At 39.6% G+C, this 15369-nt stretch overlaps 1 protein-coding gene across 3 annotated transcripts in view; it reads left to right on the top strand.

Moving 5' to 3' along the window:
* The window catches only part of mypn (myopalladin), a 20537-nt gene extending 15859 nt beyond the window's left edge, over nt 1-4678 (top strand). For all 3 annotated transcript variants that reach the window (XM_046070651.1, XM_046070649.1, XM_046070650.1), the window contains 8 exons: nt 1452-1673; nt 1762-1911; nt 2006-2085; nt 2313-2439; nt 2521-2728; nt 2833-2998; nt 3116-3249; nt 3357-4678. In XM_046070651.1, the coding sequence (XP_045926607.1) occupies nt 1452-1673; nt 1762-1911; nt 2006-2085; nt 2313-2439; nt 2521-2728; nt 2833-2998; nt 3116-3249; nt 3357-3535 (1266 nt within the window). In that variant the 3' untranslated portion in view covers nt 3536-4678. The remainder of the gene's footprint in view (nt 1-1451; nt 1674-1761; nt 1912-2005; nt 2086-2312; nt 2440-2520; nt 2729-2832; nt 2999-3115; nt 3250-3356) is intronic.
* Nucleotides 4679-15369: the final 10691 nt, after the last annotated feature.

Here is a 15369-nt window from a genome sequence, read left to right as displayed (position 1 = left end):
GTATGCAAGACATGGGTTTCAGCTGTCGCATTCCTTGTGTCAAGCCACTCTTGAACAAGACACAGCGTCAGAAGCATCTCGCCTGGGCTAAAGACAAAAAGGACTGGACTGCTGCTGAGTGGTCCAAAGTTATGTTCTCTGATGAAAGTAAATTTTGCATTTCCTTTGGAAATCAAGGTCCCAGAGTCTGGAGGAAGAGAGGAGAGGCACAGAATCCACGTTGCTTGAAGTCCAGTGTAAAGTTTCGACAGTCAGTGATGGTTTGGGGTGCCATGTCATCTGCTGGTGTTGGTCCACTGTGTTTTCTGAGGTCCAAGGTCAACGCAGCCGTCTACCAGGAAGTTTTAGAGCACTTCATGCTTCCTGCTGCTGACCAACTTTATGGAGATGCAGATTTCATTTTCCAACAGGACTTGGCACCTGCACACAGTGCCAAAGCTACCAGTACCTGGTTTAAGGACCATGGTATCCCTGTTCTTAATTGCCAGCAAACTGGCCTGACCTTAACCCTATAGAAAATCTATGGGGTCAGTTTTAATCATCACAATTAAATGAAATAAACATTTGAAATATATCACTCTGTGTGTAATGAATGAATATAATATCCAAGTTTCACTTTTTGAATGGAATTACTGAAATAAATCAACTTTTTGATGATATTCTAATTATATGACCAGCACCTGTATAACCTGCACTAATAATCTGAAAAACACATTTTAGGTTTAAAATGTAAAGACTCAACTGTTGTGTAGTGCTGTTTTCTCCAACTCATTTTACTTTTCCCCCACTGAAGCTTGCAGCCCCTTTGTTCTGTTTGCATTTCAGATTTTTCCAAAAGGCCAACATGACACAGTCCTTCTTTGCAACTTTTCTGAAAAAGCAAACAAACAAATAAACCCAACTTACAAACATGCACATTGTCCCTGTATGTCACAAACTGTAACAATCTCTTGCTAGTTTTGTTCTTCTGCTAGCCCATACTGTAGATGAAAGATAAAGAGATCAAAAGGTTCTTAATAAGAATCAAAAAATGTGTTTAAATGTCTGGAAAGTATGTGTTTCAAGTCTGCAGTTCACCTCTACAGTTAATCTTCATCTGTTCTCTGTTTTAACTTCAGCATTATTGTGTTTGGTGGAATGAGCAAATTGTTTTACCAGCCAGGTGCGATACTGTCAGACAGCTGCCTCTGCATGATTCTTATCACCAAGTGGATTAAAGTCACAGTCTGTATCTTTTTGTTTTAGGATGTGAGATACATAGATTGTGACTTCAATTCTACTGTTGTTACATGGAGAACAGATGCATGTTGTCTCATGTTCCTGATTATTGCATACCTCTCTAAGAGCTTTTGACGCTTATTTGTATGTGTGAAGCGTCCACGTCCAATGTACAGTATGCATGCAGTGTCGACCGTGGGGATTACTTTAATGTGGTGCTTTTCCTTTTCCAGGAGTACAAAGTGTCCAGCTTTGAGCAGAGACTAATGAGCGAGATTGAATTTCGCTTGGAGCGAACGCCTGTGGAGGAGTCGGATGATGAGGTGCAGCACGATGACGTCCCTACAGGGAAATGTATCGCACCCATATTTGACAAGAAGCTGAAGAACTTCAGAGCCATGGAAGGCGTGCCTGTCACTTTGTCATGTAAAATAGTGGGAATCCCTGTTCCAAAGGTGAGAGGTCACTGACTGTGCAAATGACACGCATGATGATTCACTTTCATCCCTCACATTTATCCTTCACATCTGTGTCTCTCGTCAGGTTTACTGGTTCAAAGATGGCAAACAGATCTTGAGAAAGAACATCCATTACAAGAAGATAAGAGAGGGGGATGGGACGTGTGCTTTGCATATAGAGTCCACGACCAGCGATGACGACGGCAACTACACCATCATGGCAGCTAATCCACAGGTGATACTTCGCACTCGGCTTCCTGTTCATGTTGTCAACACCTTCTCTCCAGCTGCATGAACTGATTTGCTATTTGCTATTTGATAACCACCAGGGCCGAATCAGCTGCTCGGGACATTTGTTAGTTCAAACGGGACCTCCCCGAAGCCGACTGACACCTATTCACTCTCAGAGGTGAGCAGGACTGAGTGTGCAGTGTTATCTGCAGAGGTAAGAAGAATCCCCCTGCAGCACGAGGAACCCGCCAATTATTGATGTTTCTCACTGACAATATTGATATTTCGGGATCATGTCTCTACTAAAATACTAACATGCACCACAACAAACGCAGACATAGATTAATGTTAAAGTATGTGTCTGTGCCCAGTAACATGCTCTGCTCACCTCTTCATGTTCTTCAGGGTGCGAGCCCGTATACAGGAAGTTGAAAGTGAGCAAACCCAAGAGCGCTTTTTCCGGCCTCACTTCCTCCAGGCTCCGGGGGACATGCTGGCTCACGAGGGAAGACTGTGTAGACTAGACTGTAAGGTAGGCAACAGATCCTGGCATGTAATATAGTGACGTGAAATATTGCATTTTTGCCTCACCTTGCCTCAGTTTGTCTTCCAGGTGAGTGGCCTACCCAACCCAGAGCTGATGTGGTTGGTCAACGGGAGTCCAATCTATCCAGACATTTACCACAAGATGCTAGTGCGGGAGAATGGCATCCATTCTCTGGTCATTGATCCTCTGACGCAGAATGACGCTGGCACATACACGTGCATTGCAAGCAACAAAGCAGGGCAGAGCTCCTTTAGTCTGGAACTGAAAGTTGTGGGTAAGGACTGAATTACCTTACTGACACAGACTAACTGAATGCTTCAGTTTGATGTCCCATGACCTGTTTGGAAGTTCCAGTAATGGAAGTCATGTCCACTTTAGAGAAAGAGATGAAGCACCCTCCCCAGTTTTTGGAGAAGCTGCAGAACATGGGTATTCCTGATGGAACTCCAGTCAGGCTGGAGTGTCGGGTGGTGGGTATGCCCCCTCCAGTCATCTTCTGGAAGAAAGACAATGACACCATTCCCAAAACTAAAGACAGAATCAGGTTAGAAGGAGTTCTGTGCCTCTCAGTGTATCTGTGTTGCATGTATTGCACCTTAATAATTTCAAAGCCCTCTATAATTGGAACTGAAATTAATTCTGCATTATCTCTTTATTTCAGCATGACCCAGGATGCAACAGGATATGTGTGTCTCCTTATCCAGCCAACTACTAAAGATGATGCTGGCTGGTACACGGTGTCAGCAAAAAACGAGGCTGGAATTGTGTCCTGCACCTGCAGGCTTGATATCTATGGTTAATATTCTGTGTAGCTGTGTAAACAAATCAGTTTTATTAAGAAATGTGCCTCATTTTAGCATGTCCCTCTAAGTAGTAATACTAGCTATCTGCTGCACCTTCAGCACAGTGGCATCAGAGCATCCCCGCACCCATGAAGAAGGCTCCACGCACAGGCAGCCGCTATGCAGCTCTGACAGGCCAGGGGCTCGACATCAAGTCAGCGTTCCCCACGTCGGAGACCAGCCCCATCCTGTTCTCCAGCTCCCCTCCTGAGGTGATGCTGGAGAGTGAGGAGCTGTGAGCGACCTGCAAAGACTCCAGCATGCTGACCCTCAGAGGCCTCCCAGCACGCTCTGTAACGTCCCTGAGGTCAAAACAAAAGAGGGCTAATAGGAGAATGATGATCTGAGCAGATTGTCATGTGATTTGTGTGATGCATTTGAAGTGACACAGTCAGAATAGAATGGCAAAGAATTATTGTGTTAAAGCTATCAGCAGTGATAGTGGGTTTGTCACCATTCCTATTTACTCAAGTCATATGAAGAGTGTTTTGCATACAGAAAAATCACAGATTTGCAAAGTCTTAGCTCATGAGCCATCAGTGGAGTTGAATATTGTTCTCCGACATGTTTGAATGACTCATATTAGTTTTCTACACTATATTTAGCTATAATAGTGAGGTTGTTCCTGAATGTTGGGGATGACATCTGTCCTTAATCGTTAGTCCTTTTCCCAAAGTGGTGCTAGCCCCACTTATTTTTATTACAAATTATATATACCTGTACTGGTAGTTTATTTTAAAGTTTATATGAAAAGTAGTTATAAGTTATTGTTTATTAATAATCAGAAACCATTTAGAGTATATTAATAGACATTTGAATGTGCCATTTAGATCATTTTATTGAAATGGCTCCAGCCAGGCGGGATTCATTCTACATTTACCTAAATCATTTCTTGAGGTTCATTACTGGTTCACATTTTTGCACCATGTTTTTTTCCATGTGCATGCATGCCAATGGCTGACAAAGCAATATTGTAGATTTTAACAAACACACTGTGTCTGCGCACCGTTTCTTGCGTTAATAACATGCTGTTAGGTGAGTCTCAGTCTTGGTTAGTAGCTGAAACACTTTAAACTGTGTTTTGATTTTAGGTGATTTAATTAATCTTTGTATCGACAAAGAGGTATTTCAGTTGTATTATATCGGATATTACTATTTTATCAGATTAGACTAAAAACTAGTGGAAGTGTCTTTGTTTCTGTTTTGTGGTAAACAAATCAAATGTGTCCTGCAGATTATTATGATTATTAAACTTTAAGATAAATTCAAGTCACTTTGAAAACATATTGAAGAAACGTTTGAAAGCACACATACTCAACCGATGTAAAGTTGCACATTGTAAAATAGTTTTGACCTTCTCAGAATAAAGTTATATTTATTCAGATGAGTGATGTGTTTGCTTTGCTGGAACAAGTTATACTTCTGCATGCTGCTTAGACAGCACCTAAAATCATTCTGCTCTATTTGCATCTGATGAAGTTTATGGTGTCTCATGGTTGACATGAAAATCATTTGTATGTTGCGGTTTCTTCCCTCATGTATTCAAGGAGGTTAATGTAACTTATCTTGCTACACCTGACATTAATGTGGGTTAAAATGAACATGTATGCTGTCATTACTGAGAACTTGTTTTGACTATGCGGTAATCAGAGCCCTATTAGCTTAAGCTGATGCCAAATTCTAACAAAAAGGAAAGCTCAGAAGCCAATTAAGCTTTGCTAATCAGTCCAATTAGAGGGGAAGAAAGTTCAAATAGGCATAAAATTACATTCACCTTACATGACCTAATTATACTCCGAGGCTCATCTGACCAGCTGCCAGGCCTACTTGTTAACAGGGTGCTCTATGTGTTGCTAATTAGTAAATATCAGTGGGCTTTGAATGCGATCCAATGTTTGGAAAATGTTTTTAATTCTTTCATGGATAGCTTACTTATACTGGAAACTGCCATGATGTTTCAAAATATGTTTTGCTCTCTCATTTTGATTACGGCTGCATCAACACGATAATAACAGTAATGTTGAAGCAATGTGAAAGTCACGATCCTCAAAGTTTGTTACAAAACCAGCAATAAAAGCCCATACGTTGGAAACCAAAAGTATTAGCACACTTGTGATGTGTTTAGGCTCCTTAAATTTAAGTATGAGCTCATTCACACTGCTCTTTTAAAGGTAATCCAGTGACGATAATGAGATTTATCAATTCAAACCACACATGCAGTGGGAATCCTTTCTTACACTTTCTCCTGTACTGAAACATACGCTTTGTGTGCTAATCTCCATATCTCCATAAGGAGAGCTGGATTTACGAGGGTAGATGTTTCTATCAGAGCAGACGGGTCACTCCTCAGTTGTGACATATGGCTTTTGACAGAGGGCATGGCTCAGCCACCGGTGCTCAGACAAGCCAATCATGTGAGGGGTTGTAAAAAAAATAAAGGGGGTGGAAGACACGGAAGGTCCGGGCCACGTCTGAGACAAGGCCCTCAAACAAGACAAGCAGCAGCTGGCAAACTACATCAATCTGTAATCAATGAACCAAATGGTAGATGGGATTATATGCCTAATTGCACAGCTAACCAGTCCATCGCAAAATGACCAGACAGCATCAGCTTGTGTCCATGACCCAATACCAGAGACGGGTATTATTCTAGGCCTCCGACAGTGTTTAATCATTCATAACCTGCCTCTACACCCAAGCTTTGAGTTTGTCAATACAGTGACAGGAGCTACATGTGCTTCTGACAAAGGACGACGCCAGCAAATAAAGCAGAAGAGGTGGAAGAAATATTAGATCCTTTACTTAAGTAAAAGTAGCAATACCTTGGTGTAAAAGTACTCCATTAGAAGTAAAAGTCCTGCACTCCCATTTTACTTAAGTTAAGTAAGTACTCACCAGTTAGTACTCATTATGAAGAATGGCTCATTTTTACAGTGTGGATTAGATTATATTATTATCTGTTATGTATTATTGTTATTGATGCAATAACGTGTAAACTGAATTTGTTATTTTAGAGCCAGTCAAGATCGAACAAACTTTAGTTAAGTTGTAAATTGTTGGGTAGTTTATACCAACATATCATATTTTACTAGCTCATTATTCTGTATGTAAAAATCGCAATCTGTAATAAAAACAGTAACTACAGCTGAACGATTAATGTACAAGTATAAATTACAGTATTTCTCTCCAAAAAGTAGTGAGGTAGAAAAACACTCAAAGCACTGAGTAAATGAATCACATTCCATGCATCTTCTTCTAAACTCAACACACAATTCAAAGTGCAAGTGAGGCATTATTTGAATTCAAAGTAGAGCTAAGTACAGTTAAAATACAGTAGAGTGGATTGAGTGGGTGTATAACGGGGGAACAAGCTGAATTACAGAATTCAATGTTGGCAGATGGGAAGGACAGACAGACAAATTATTCTGTCAGTCTCATTTTCTCGGACCACTAGATAGATCAATTATTTATCTCTCATGTGGTCCCAAGTACGTAAGAAAAATTAATGCATCCCACATACTGTGATTTATTGAGACCACAGCACTGATAAACACCCTTTCAGACTCATGCACTTTTAATGGGAGATTTTCGTATTTTACCTGTTCACAAACTACTCTCCAAATCTCAGATGGTGCAGCAATATGTACACCATCTTGGCCCACATTGTTTGAGGGCCATAATCCCCTGATCTGCTGTTAAAACCGCCAGGTTACAGGCCACACTTCCACTTCTGTTGCCTCGGGCTAATCTCAGATTATGGTTATTATCACATGGAGAGCAGTTACACGAGAAGTGAAAGGGGACTTCTTGGCGCCTTATGTAACTTAATAAATCCTAATAGACTTTTAGCCACAGTGCTTCCTAACATTTCATTTATAGTTGCAAAATAAATGAGATATTAACGTGTGATGCCTTCAGACTTATTTTGGAGACACATAGCAGATAAATATAACAATGACTGAGCCACAACTGTATTAAACTTTCCATACAAAAGTGTTAAAATGTTAGAAAGACAAAACTTGTAACATATTGATTAACTAAAAAATAGAGGACTTTTTATCATTCAAGGTGAGATACTGTATGTTTGCATACACAATAAGTAACATTAGAAATCCTTTCTTTGGCACAGTATATGGGATTTTAATTTAGATAAAATATAATTTAATCTTTAATAGTTTTTTTTATTTGCTGTTTTTTGTGATTTTACATAATTGGTGGAAATGTTAGCTTAATTGTGAAATATCCACACTGTCAAGCCTTTTAAAAGTTTGTTTGCACCATCAGCTGTGGTGAGTTCTGCTACCAGATGGTAGACTTTTGGTGAAGCCATGGCCAGATAGGCCAGCCCAAGATAATTGGAATTTCATTAAGGGTTTGTGTGTGTGTGTGTGTGTGTGTGTGTGTGTGTGTGTGTGTGTGTGTGTGTGTGTGTGTGTGTGTGTGTGTGTGTGTGTGTGTGTGTGTGTGTGTATATATATGTCTTTGATTCCTTTGTACTGGACTGGATATTTTTATTGTTTTGTTTAGAGTCACTGCTGCTGAAAGCGTGAGCAAACAGACAGACATGTAACAACCAGCAGTAACCCGTTACCAAAGTCGTGCTGGTAATGAGCAGGTGTGCAATAAACAAAAACCGCAGTGGTTTTTAAGAATGAAAAAAAACAATGTGCTTTGCTTTTCTGTAACGGCCAAATATTTTTTGATGTGACACAAATGGGTTTTTAGAGTTTTCGTCAGAGTTTAAGTGAACTACTGGCGTCACAAAACTGGCTCAGTGAAGGAATGTCTGTGTAAAAACAGGACACCAAATGGAGTTGCCGTCGTGTGGTTTTAGACTCCTTGGGGTTCAGTGCGGATGTTTATGCTTCTGTAGAATCGTGCATCATCAAAAGCAGATGGTCACTGGTTTCCATGCTGAAGGTTGGGACAGGAAACTAGCAAACTGTTTATATCCAGATGCTGCAGTGGCTACTACATCCCAAAACTCATAATGTAGTGTCATTCTTTTCCCAGGCGACAGATTTGCAGATGAGCAGAACAAACAAAAGGTGACTGACTTCCATGCATTTTGTGTGCTGTGACAATTTAGTCTATTTCCTTCAGTTACAAAGTCTAAATAATAATGCCATGCTCTTTTGATGCACTGTTTTTGTCTCTTATGGTGTTGTTTAACACAAACAATTTGCAACATTAACTGAAAATACACTAAATAGGCTCATTAACGTAATCTTGACTGCTAAAATCAGCCTCCCTTTGACTTTTTAGCCCTGTTAATGAAGCTAAATCACATCAGCGGGAACAAGCTCCCCTCTCTTCTCCTGCTCACTGCGCTGTAAATATATCAGTGTCAGCTTATGGGTTGACTGAGTCGCTCGCAGTTACTGTGGCCAACACTATTAGAAATCCACTGGCAAATGCACTACAAAGTGCATGGTTTCATGTCTTATCTCTGAGATTCAGAGATAAGAGTGTTTGGCATCTCATTCTCATTGGTTACTTTACATCACAACTGTCATTTCACAAACTGGCAGTTCAAAGTTTCAGTTTCGAAATCAACAATGATGCAAACAACCAGATGTAAAGCGGTCAAAGGTCAGAGTACTTCAAACCTTTAATCATGGACTGGAATGCAACAAAAGGAATTACGTTTTATTTTGCATAACCAGAAGAGCTTTTCTGTATAATTCCCCTGCTTCTCCTGCCTACTTACACCCAGCTGATTAAAAGGGTCAAACCAACAGTAAAACCATTTGTTTTCCATAAAAAGTGTGGACAGATTAAGCTACAGCAGCTCTACAGGACTTTTTTAAGTGTTTTCAGTGAGATGACAAGGAAGCATTCAATGTATGGAAAAATGTATCATCATATTACAACAGGGTTGTAAAATGAGAAAATAAAAATGTGTCATTTAGCTGATGTTTTTTATCCAAAACGACTTACAATTGCTATATATGTCAGAGGTCGCACGCCTCTGGAGCAACTAGGGGTTAAGTGTCTTGCTCAGGGACACATTGATAGATGTCGCAGTGGGAACCGAACCCAGATTTCCCACACCAAAATGTTGCAGTTTACAGTTTGTACCACTAGAGCGAGACTGAAAGCTGGCATCAAGGAGTCAAAGCGGAGACATCAGCACAGACTGGAGACCTCACCAGCAACAACACCAAATATATGTGGCAGACGATCAAAAACATCACAGACTACAACAGAAGGAGCAGCCATCCTGTGTGAGGCCACATTACCTGATGAACTTAACACCTTTTATGCTCACTTCTCCGCTCAGTGTCAGCAAAACCAAGTAGCTGAGTTGATTTTCATTAAAAAGAGCAAAAGACACGAACCCCTGTCTTCATAAGTGGAGGTTATGAGATATAACTATATTATAAGACCACCATTTCTTGACATTCAGCAAAAACATGTGGCGTTAACCACGTTCAAAAAACGTGAACAGCAAAGTGTCCTAAAAGGACCTTAATAAGTGAATGCATAACTCGGCAAAACGGATGTTGTAGGCTATCTGCCGAAATTTGCATCCACCTCTTTTCTCAGCATAAAAGAGCGTTACCTCCCGCGAGGTGTATGCAATTCACGGCAGGCATGCAGAATTCGCCACAACACCTGCGCTGCAAAACGTCAGTAGACCTCGTGGGAGCAAGGCCTGATCATTTCATCATTCAACATTGGACAGATTTGTGCGGCGTGTTTTTATGACACCAACCATTCAATTCACAGACTGGTCTGTTGTCCGTGTTTGCGAGAGAGAGAGAGCGACCGAGTGAGAGGAACGATTTTGAAATGGGTCGCCAAATTTACTTGGGCGGCTGTTAATCTCCCTTGGCAGCCCGCCCAAGTAAAGCCTTAGTGTGGGGAACACTGGAGCAAGAGAAAGCATCCTGACTGGAAACATCACCAACTGGCAAATGACTTGTATATCTACCCATCAAGTGTACATAGTTTTGTGTGTTGCAAAATGATAAATACATTGACCTTGTAACTTGTAAAACTCAGCTTCACACTTCAGACTATTGCAACACACCAACACAGATAAACACTTACAATGACATAATGAGAGGAAGTTACTTGCCAGGAAAATTAAAAGCAATAAAACCATAAATGTTTTTTCTGCAGGCAGATCATCTGACTGCTGTGGTGGCAACCTTGAAAATGGTTTCTACTGTAATTGATGGTGACATTGGCAGCTGAATTTGAGTGGATATCTTTACCAGTAGATGCTTGTGTGTGTTTGAGTGTCATTGTGTGTGTGTGTGTGTGTGTGTGTGTGTGTGTGTGTGTGTGTATATATAGACAGTGCAAACAAATAGCTGTACAGGTGGAGTCAAATAACTCAGACATGAATCATACAGATTATACAGTCTACAGCAACGCCTTCAAACAGAAGCAACATTCAAAGTCTAAATATCTTCTATAAGCCCTGTTAAATCAAGTTCACGCAACACATAACCAAATAGGAGAAAATAAAGGTATATGTAATGTTTGTTTGGTTGAACTACACATGTGTATTTGAGGGATGGGGTTCGTGTTGAATAAAGGGTAATAAAATATTGCCTTTGTAAAGTCATTATAAATTCTTTTTAAACTACAATTATAATTATGTTTGCAATATTCTTCAGGAAAATGCAAATGCTTATCTGTTGTGTGTGCACACTGGATTCAAAGTTGTTTCTTACAGCTGGGCACTTTTCAGGTTTGATCAACGTGATACTTCAGAAAAGTTCTTGAAAAGGTTTTTGTGGTACAAAAATTGCAAGGGTCATACACTATTTTCCTTATTTGTTTGCAGTTTGTGTGGAAGCCGGATTCCTGTCGGACAAGTTAAGGTGCTGGACTGAGTTTATTGTATGTGCTGCTGCAGCTTGCATAACCTTCTTGCTGCCTGTTTAACAACAGACAGCAGCAGCAGCAGCACAAGGCTGTTTCCAGGACAGTGAAAAGAGCTGCACAGAGAATCCCTGACACAGGGGGTCAGCTGTCAAAGCTCTCTGGTCTCAAACTGAAAAGCTGCAGCTCTTTCTGTTAGAGAAAAGCTAGCTGGTGACCTCTAAAGACAGTTGCTGTGTGAGCATCCGCGCCTGCGCAGAGCACCGTGCAGAGCCCCTACTGTCAAGATAACAGGAACGCATTTCCGGACATGATTTTCGAGTAGAGGCGCACGTGTGGCAAAGTCCTTTGAATGTTGCATACGCTAAAATACATATAACAGAAATAACAGCAATGTATTTAATACCTTACTTACTCTATCACATTTTAAACCACTGGTTATTCCTAAATATGAGACATAATTCAATATAAAGATTCCTCTAATAAGATGTTCACACATAATGATGAACAAAATGGCTACAGGTAACATGGTTTCCCTTTTCCACAGTTTACCGAATATCCAATAATACATCGCCCCTAATTTATAACAAGCCTGGCGTTAAAAATAAAAAGGGATCCTAATCTTTAGCTGCGCGCTTTTATTTAGAAGGTGCACTGCCCCGCTTCCTGTTTCTTATCATATCTGCCCGCCTCATGCCGTCTTGACGCAGCTGCGGTGTCTGCTTTTACTCACCATCTCTATGATCCTGGTTTTCTTGCCCGCTCGCTTCTTCTTGGCGACGATGTACTGGGCCAGAACCACGCCGCCGAACAGGGCACAGACGCTGGCGCTGGCCGCGGCTCCGACCTTCACCACGGCCGCCCTGTCCATGACGGTCAGCTACTCCTCCGGCTACCAACCGAACCCCCGCTCCGAGAGCCCAGTCCTGCCTTCTGTCAACAGGCGGCTTCCTACTGGTGCAAACACGCAGCCGAAGATCCTCTATGCTAAACAGGACCAGTCACTCTGGAGAAACTCCACCGTGTGATAGCTGGATGATTTTTATTTTTTTTTTTGCAATGCCAAAAAATGTGTATTAGGCTATAATAAAAATACCAAAATAATGACATGTTACACGACTTTAGAACCAGACTTTAATTGACAATAAAAAGCTGTGGGATACTTTTAATGATATTATGGGTGGAACCAGTTGATATTGCTAATTATTTTAGTAATTATTTTAAATGTAAAGTAAACAAATTTAGGAATGAAATGGACCAAACAAAAAATAAGCAATAACATGAACTAATAACTTCAAAGTTCAAATTTACTGAAGTTAGCTTCTGTCAGCTATGTGGAAAAAGTGTTATCTGGATGTAAAGACAAACCATCAGGTATCGATAATTTGGATGGGAAACTATTAAAAATAGTAGTAGTAGTAGTATTTAACCTGAGTTTGAAGAAATGTGTTTGTCCACAAGCTTGGAACACTGCAAAGATTATACCATTATCTAAGAATGGAAATGTACCGTTTTCGTGCCCTAATAGTTGTCCAATTAGTCTTTTACCTGCTTTAAGTAAGATCATGGAGAGAATTGTTTATGAACAAATACAATTTTATTTTTCAGTTAATGATTTGATCACAGATTACCAGCATGCTTATAGAGAGGGGAACTCCATTGAAACTGCTCAATGTCAGATGATTGGCTCAAAGAAATTAACAGTAACAAATTAGTGGGCCTAGGTGCTATATTATTGGACTTCAGCACAGCTTTTGATATAATTGATCATGGGTTGTTATTAGACAAACTTAAATGTTATGGATTTAATCAGACTGAAATTCTTTGGCCAGAGAGCTATTTGACCAACAGGAAACAAAGAGTTTTCTTTATTGAAAGTTTTTCTGATGACAAACCTATTAGCTGTGGAGTTCCTCAAGGAAGCTGCTTAGATCCATTGTTCTATGCTGTGTGTACAAATTAATTACTGTCTTTCAGTGATTAGGAGATGTTCTACATTTTTAACAAAAAATGTAATGACTGATGATTATTAAGGCCTTATAGTTGTATCTCATCTGGATTATTGCTCAGTGGTTTGGTCCAGTGCTTCCATGACTTCCATGACAAAATTTCAAGTAGCTCAGAATAAAGCAGCACGTTGGACACTTCGATGCTCATATGGAACAAATGTAAATACAATGTGTAGCTGTTTAACCTGGCTAAAGGTAAAATATAGATGTACTGCCTCTTTGCTCCATTTTATAAAAAAGATTTCATTTACTAAATTACCAAGATTAATATGTAGAGCTATTAAATAGAGGTATTATATAGAGCTAGCTCAGATGTGCATCACTATTATACCAGGCAAGCTAATGAGAGTAGATTTACACTACCCAAAACGAAAACCAGTACGATGAAGAACACTGTAATGTATATAGTTGCATGGAACACTGTGCCTGAGCATATTATTCAGGAGAACTAAAAATAGCTTTAAGATGTCATTGAAACAACATCTTCTGGCAAAACAGCTTTCCTCATCCCAGAATGCTCAGACTCTAGATAGTGCAATGTAATGTCTAGATAATAGTTTCTTATTTTCTTTTTCTTCTGTTAGTTCTGTTGAGTGATTTTTACTGATGAGAGCTGGATTATGTAGGATGTTGTATCGTGTTTGTGTATTGTTGTATTGTCTTTGCTGTGTTGGTGTGTTACTTCCTGTAATTGTGTGGATCCCAGGAACAATAGCTGTTGCTTTGGCTACAGCTAATGTGGATCCTAATAAATGAAATTTGTATGTTACTTAACACATAACACAACACATGGCAGGTAGCAAGACTTTCTGAAAGTATATTCAGACCAAGCTCATATCGGGAGGAGCTCTTTTTGTGTATTCAAAGTTAAAAAAAGAAAAAGGTGAGCACACTATTTTTGCTTCACAAGTTTACCTGTGGCCCATCCTTTGTGCCTCTTTTCACTGTAAAGTTTCAGTTTGTACAGGAAATACCAAAACAAAAGTCATTAACAACATAGAAGTGAACCAATGAAAACACAGTCCATTGGGAAACTGGGAGTCATTTACGAAAATTATCAACACATTTTAATTAGAATATTGTGTTAGTGGTTTTAAAACTGTGCATATAGTAGCTTATGAAATTAGAGCTCAAGAGGTTAGATGATTGATGCGGTCATGTGTTCATCACTTTAATGTTGCAGCTGGTAGAGATGGGGCTTATTTTGGGTTGCTTGTGAATTTACCCCCGGGGGTCAATAAAGTCTTATGTTTTAACATGATTAATGCCTATGCCAAGATCCTGTTTGTGTATTTCAGCTCCGTCATCAACACTATCATCCCGACCATCCTGCTGGACAGGAACCCCAGGTGAGCCTGCCTGACTCAACCTGCAGGTGGATCACAGACTTCCTGTCTGACAGGAGGCAGCACATGAAGCTCTTTGTAAATCTGATGGTACTCCCTGCACAATCTTACACATTGGACATATAATTGCACATGTTCTTCTTTGCTATTCTCCTAAAAATGTCATATAATCCTGTCATATTTATTTGTAAATATTTATATATTTTTATATTTATTGTTATGCACCGAGTCACCAAAGCAAATTCCATGTCTGTGTAAACTTACTTGGCAATAAAGCTGATTCTGATCCTGATTTCTAATAAAACAACATAAACTTGTTGATTATATAAAAATGATCGAAAAATTTTAGTGGAGTGAAAAGTAAAAGATTTGCCTCTGAAGTGTATTGGAGTAGAAGTAAAAGTAGCAGAAAATGAAAATACTCAAGTAAGCAAGTACAAGTACCTCTAAATTGTAATTAAATAGGCTGCAGATCTTGAGTAACTGTACTTGGTAATAATAATAATCCAGAAAAGTTTTTTTATTGTCTGATTCAAGTTCAATTAATTAGAACACTGTTAAATAATCACCATTTTCTGGACTCTTTTCCAGCTGTGACAGCTTCCAGCCTCTCCTCGAGACTGAAAAGTTTGCCAGGTCCAAAGCATCTTTTTAAGAGACAATCTTTGTCCGCTAGTTTGTTCTTGGCCTCTGACATCACAAAACTTCCTCCAAATAGCATCAAACTATACAAACAAGCTTTTAATCTAAGTTATTAAGTCACTATGTCAATAAAGAGATGATGGATGAATACAGGAGTGAGAAGGTTCACGAGATTAAAATTATCAACTGTTTCCAAGAAGAGGTAACTGTCAAAATCAAATCAGCTTAATGTTGCAT

Source organism: Micropterus dolomieu, linkage group LG15, assembly GCF_021292245.1.
Source record: "Micropterus dolomieu isolate WLL.071019.BEF.003 ecotype Adirondacks linkage group LG15, ASM2129224v1, whole genome shotgun sequence".
Lineage (NCBI taxonomy): Eukaryota > Metazoa > Chordata > Actinopteri > Centrarchiformes > Centrarchidae > Micropterus > Micropterus dolomieu.
This window is presented reverse-complemented; position numbering and strand designations above follow the sequence as displayed.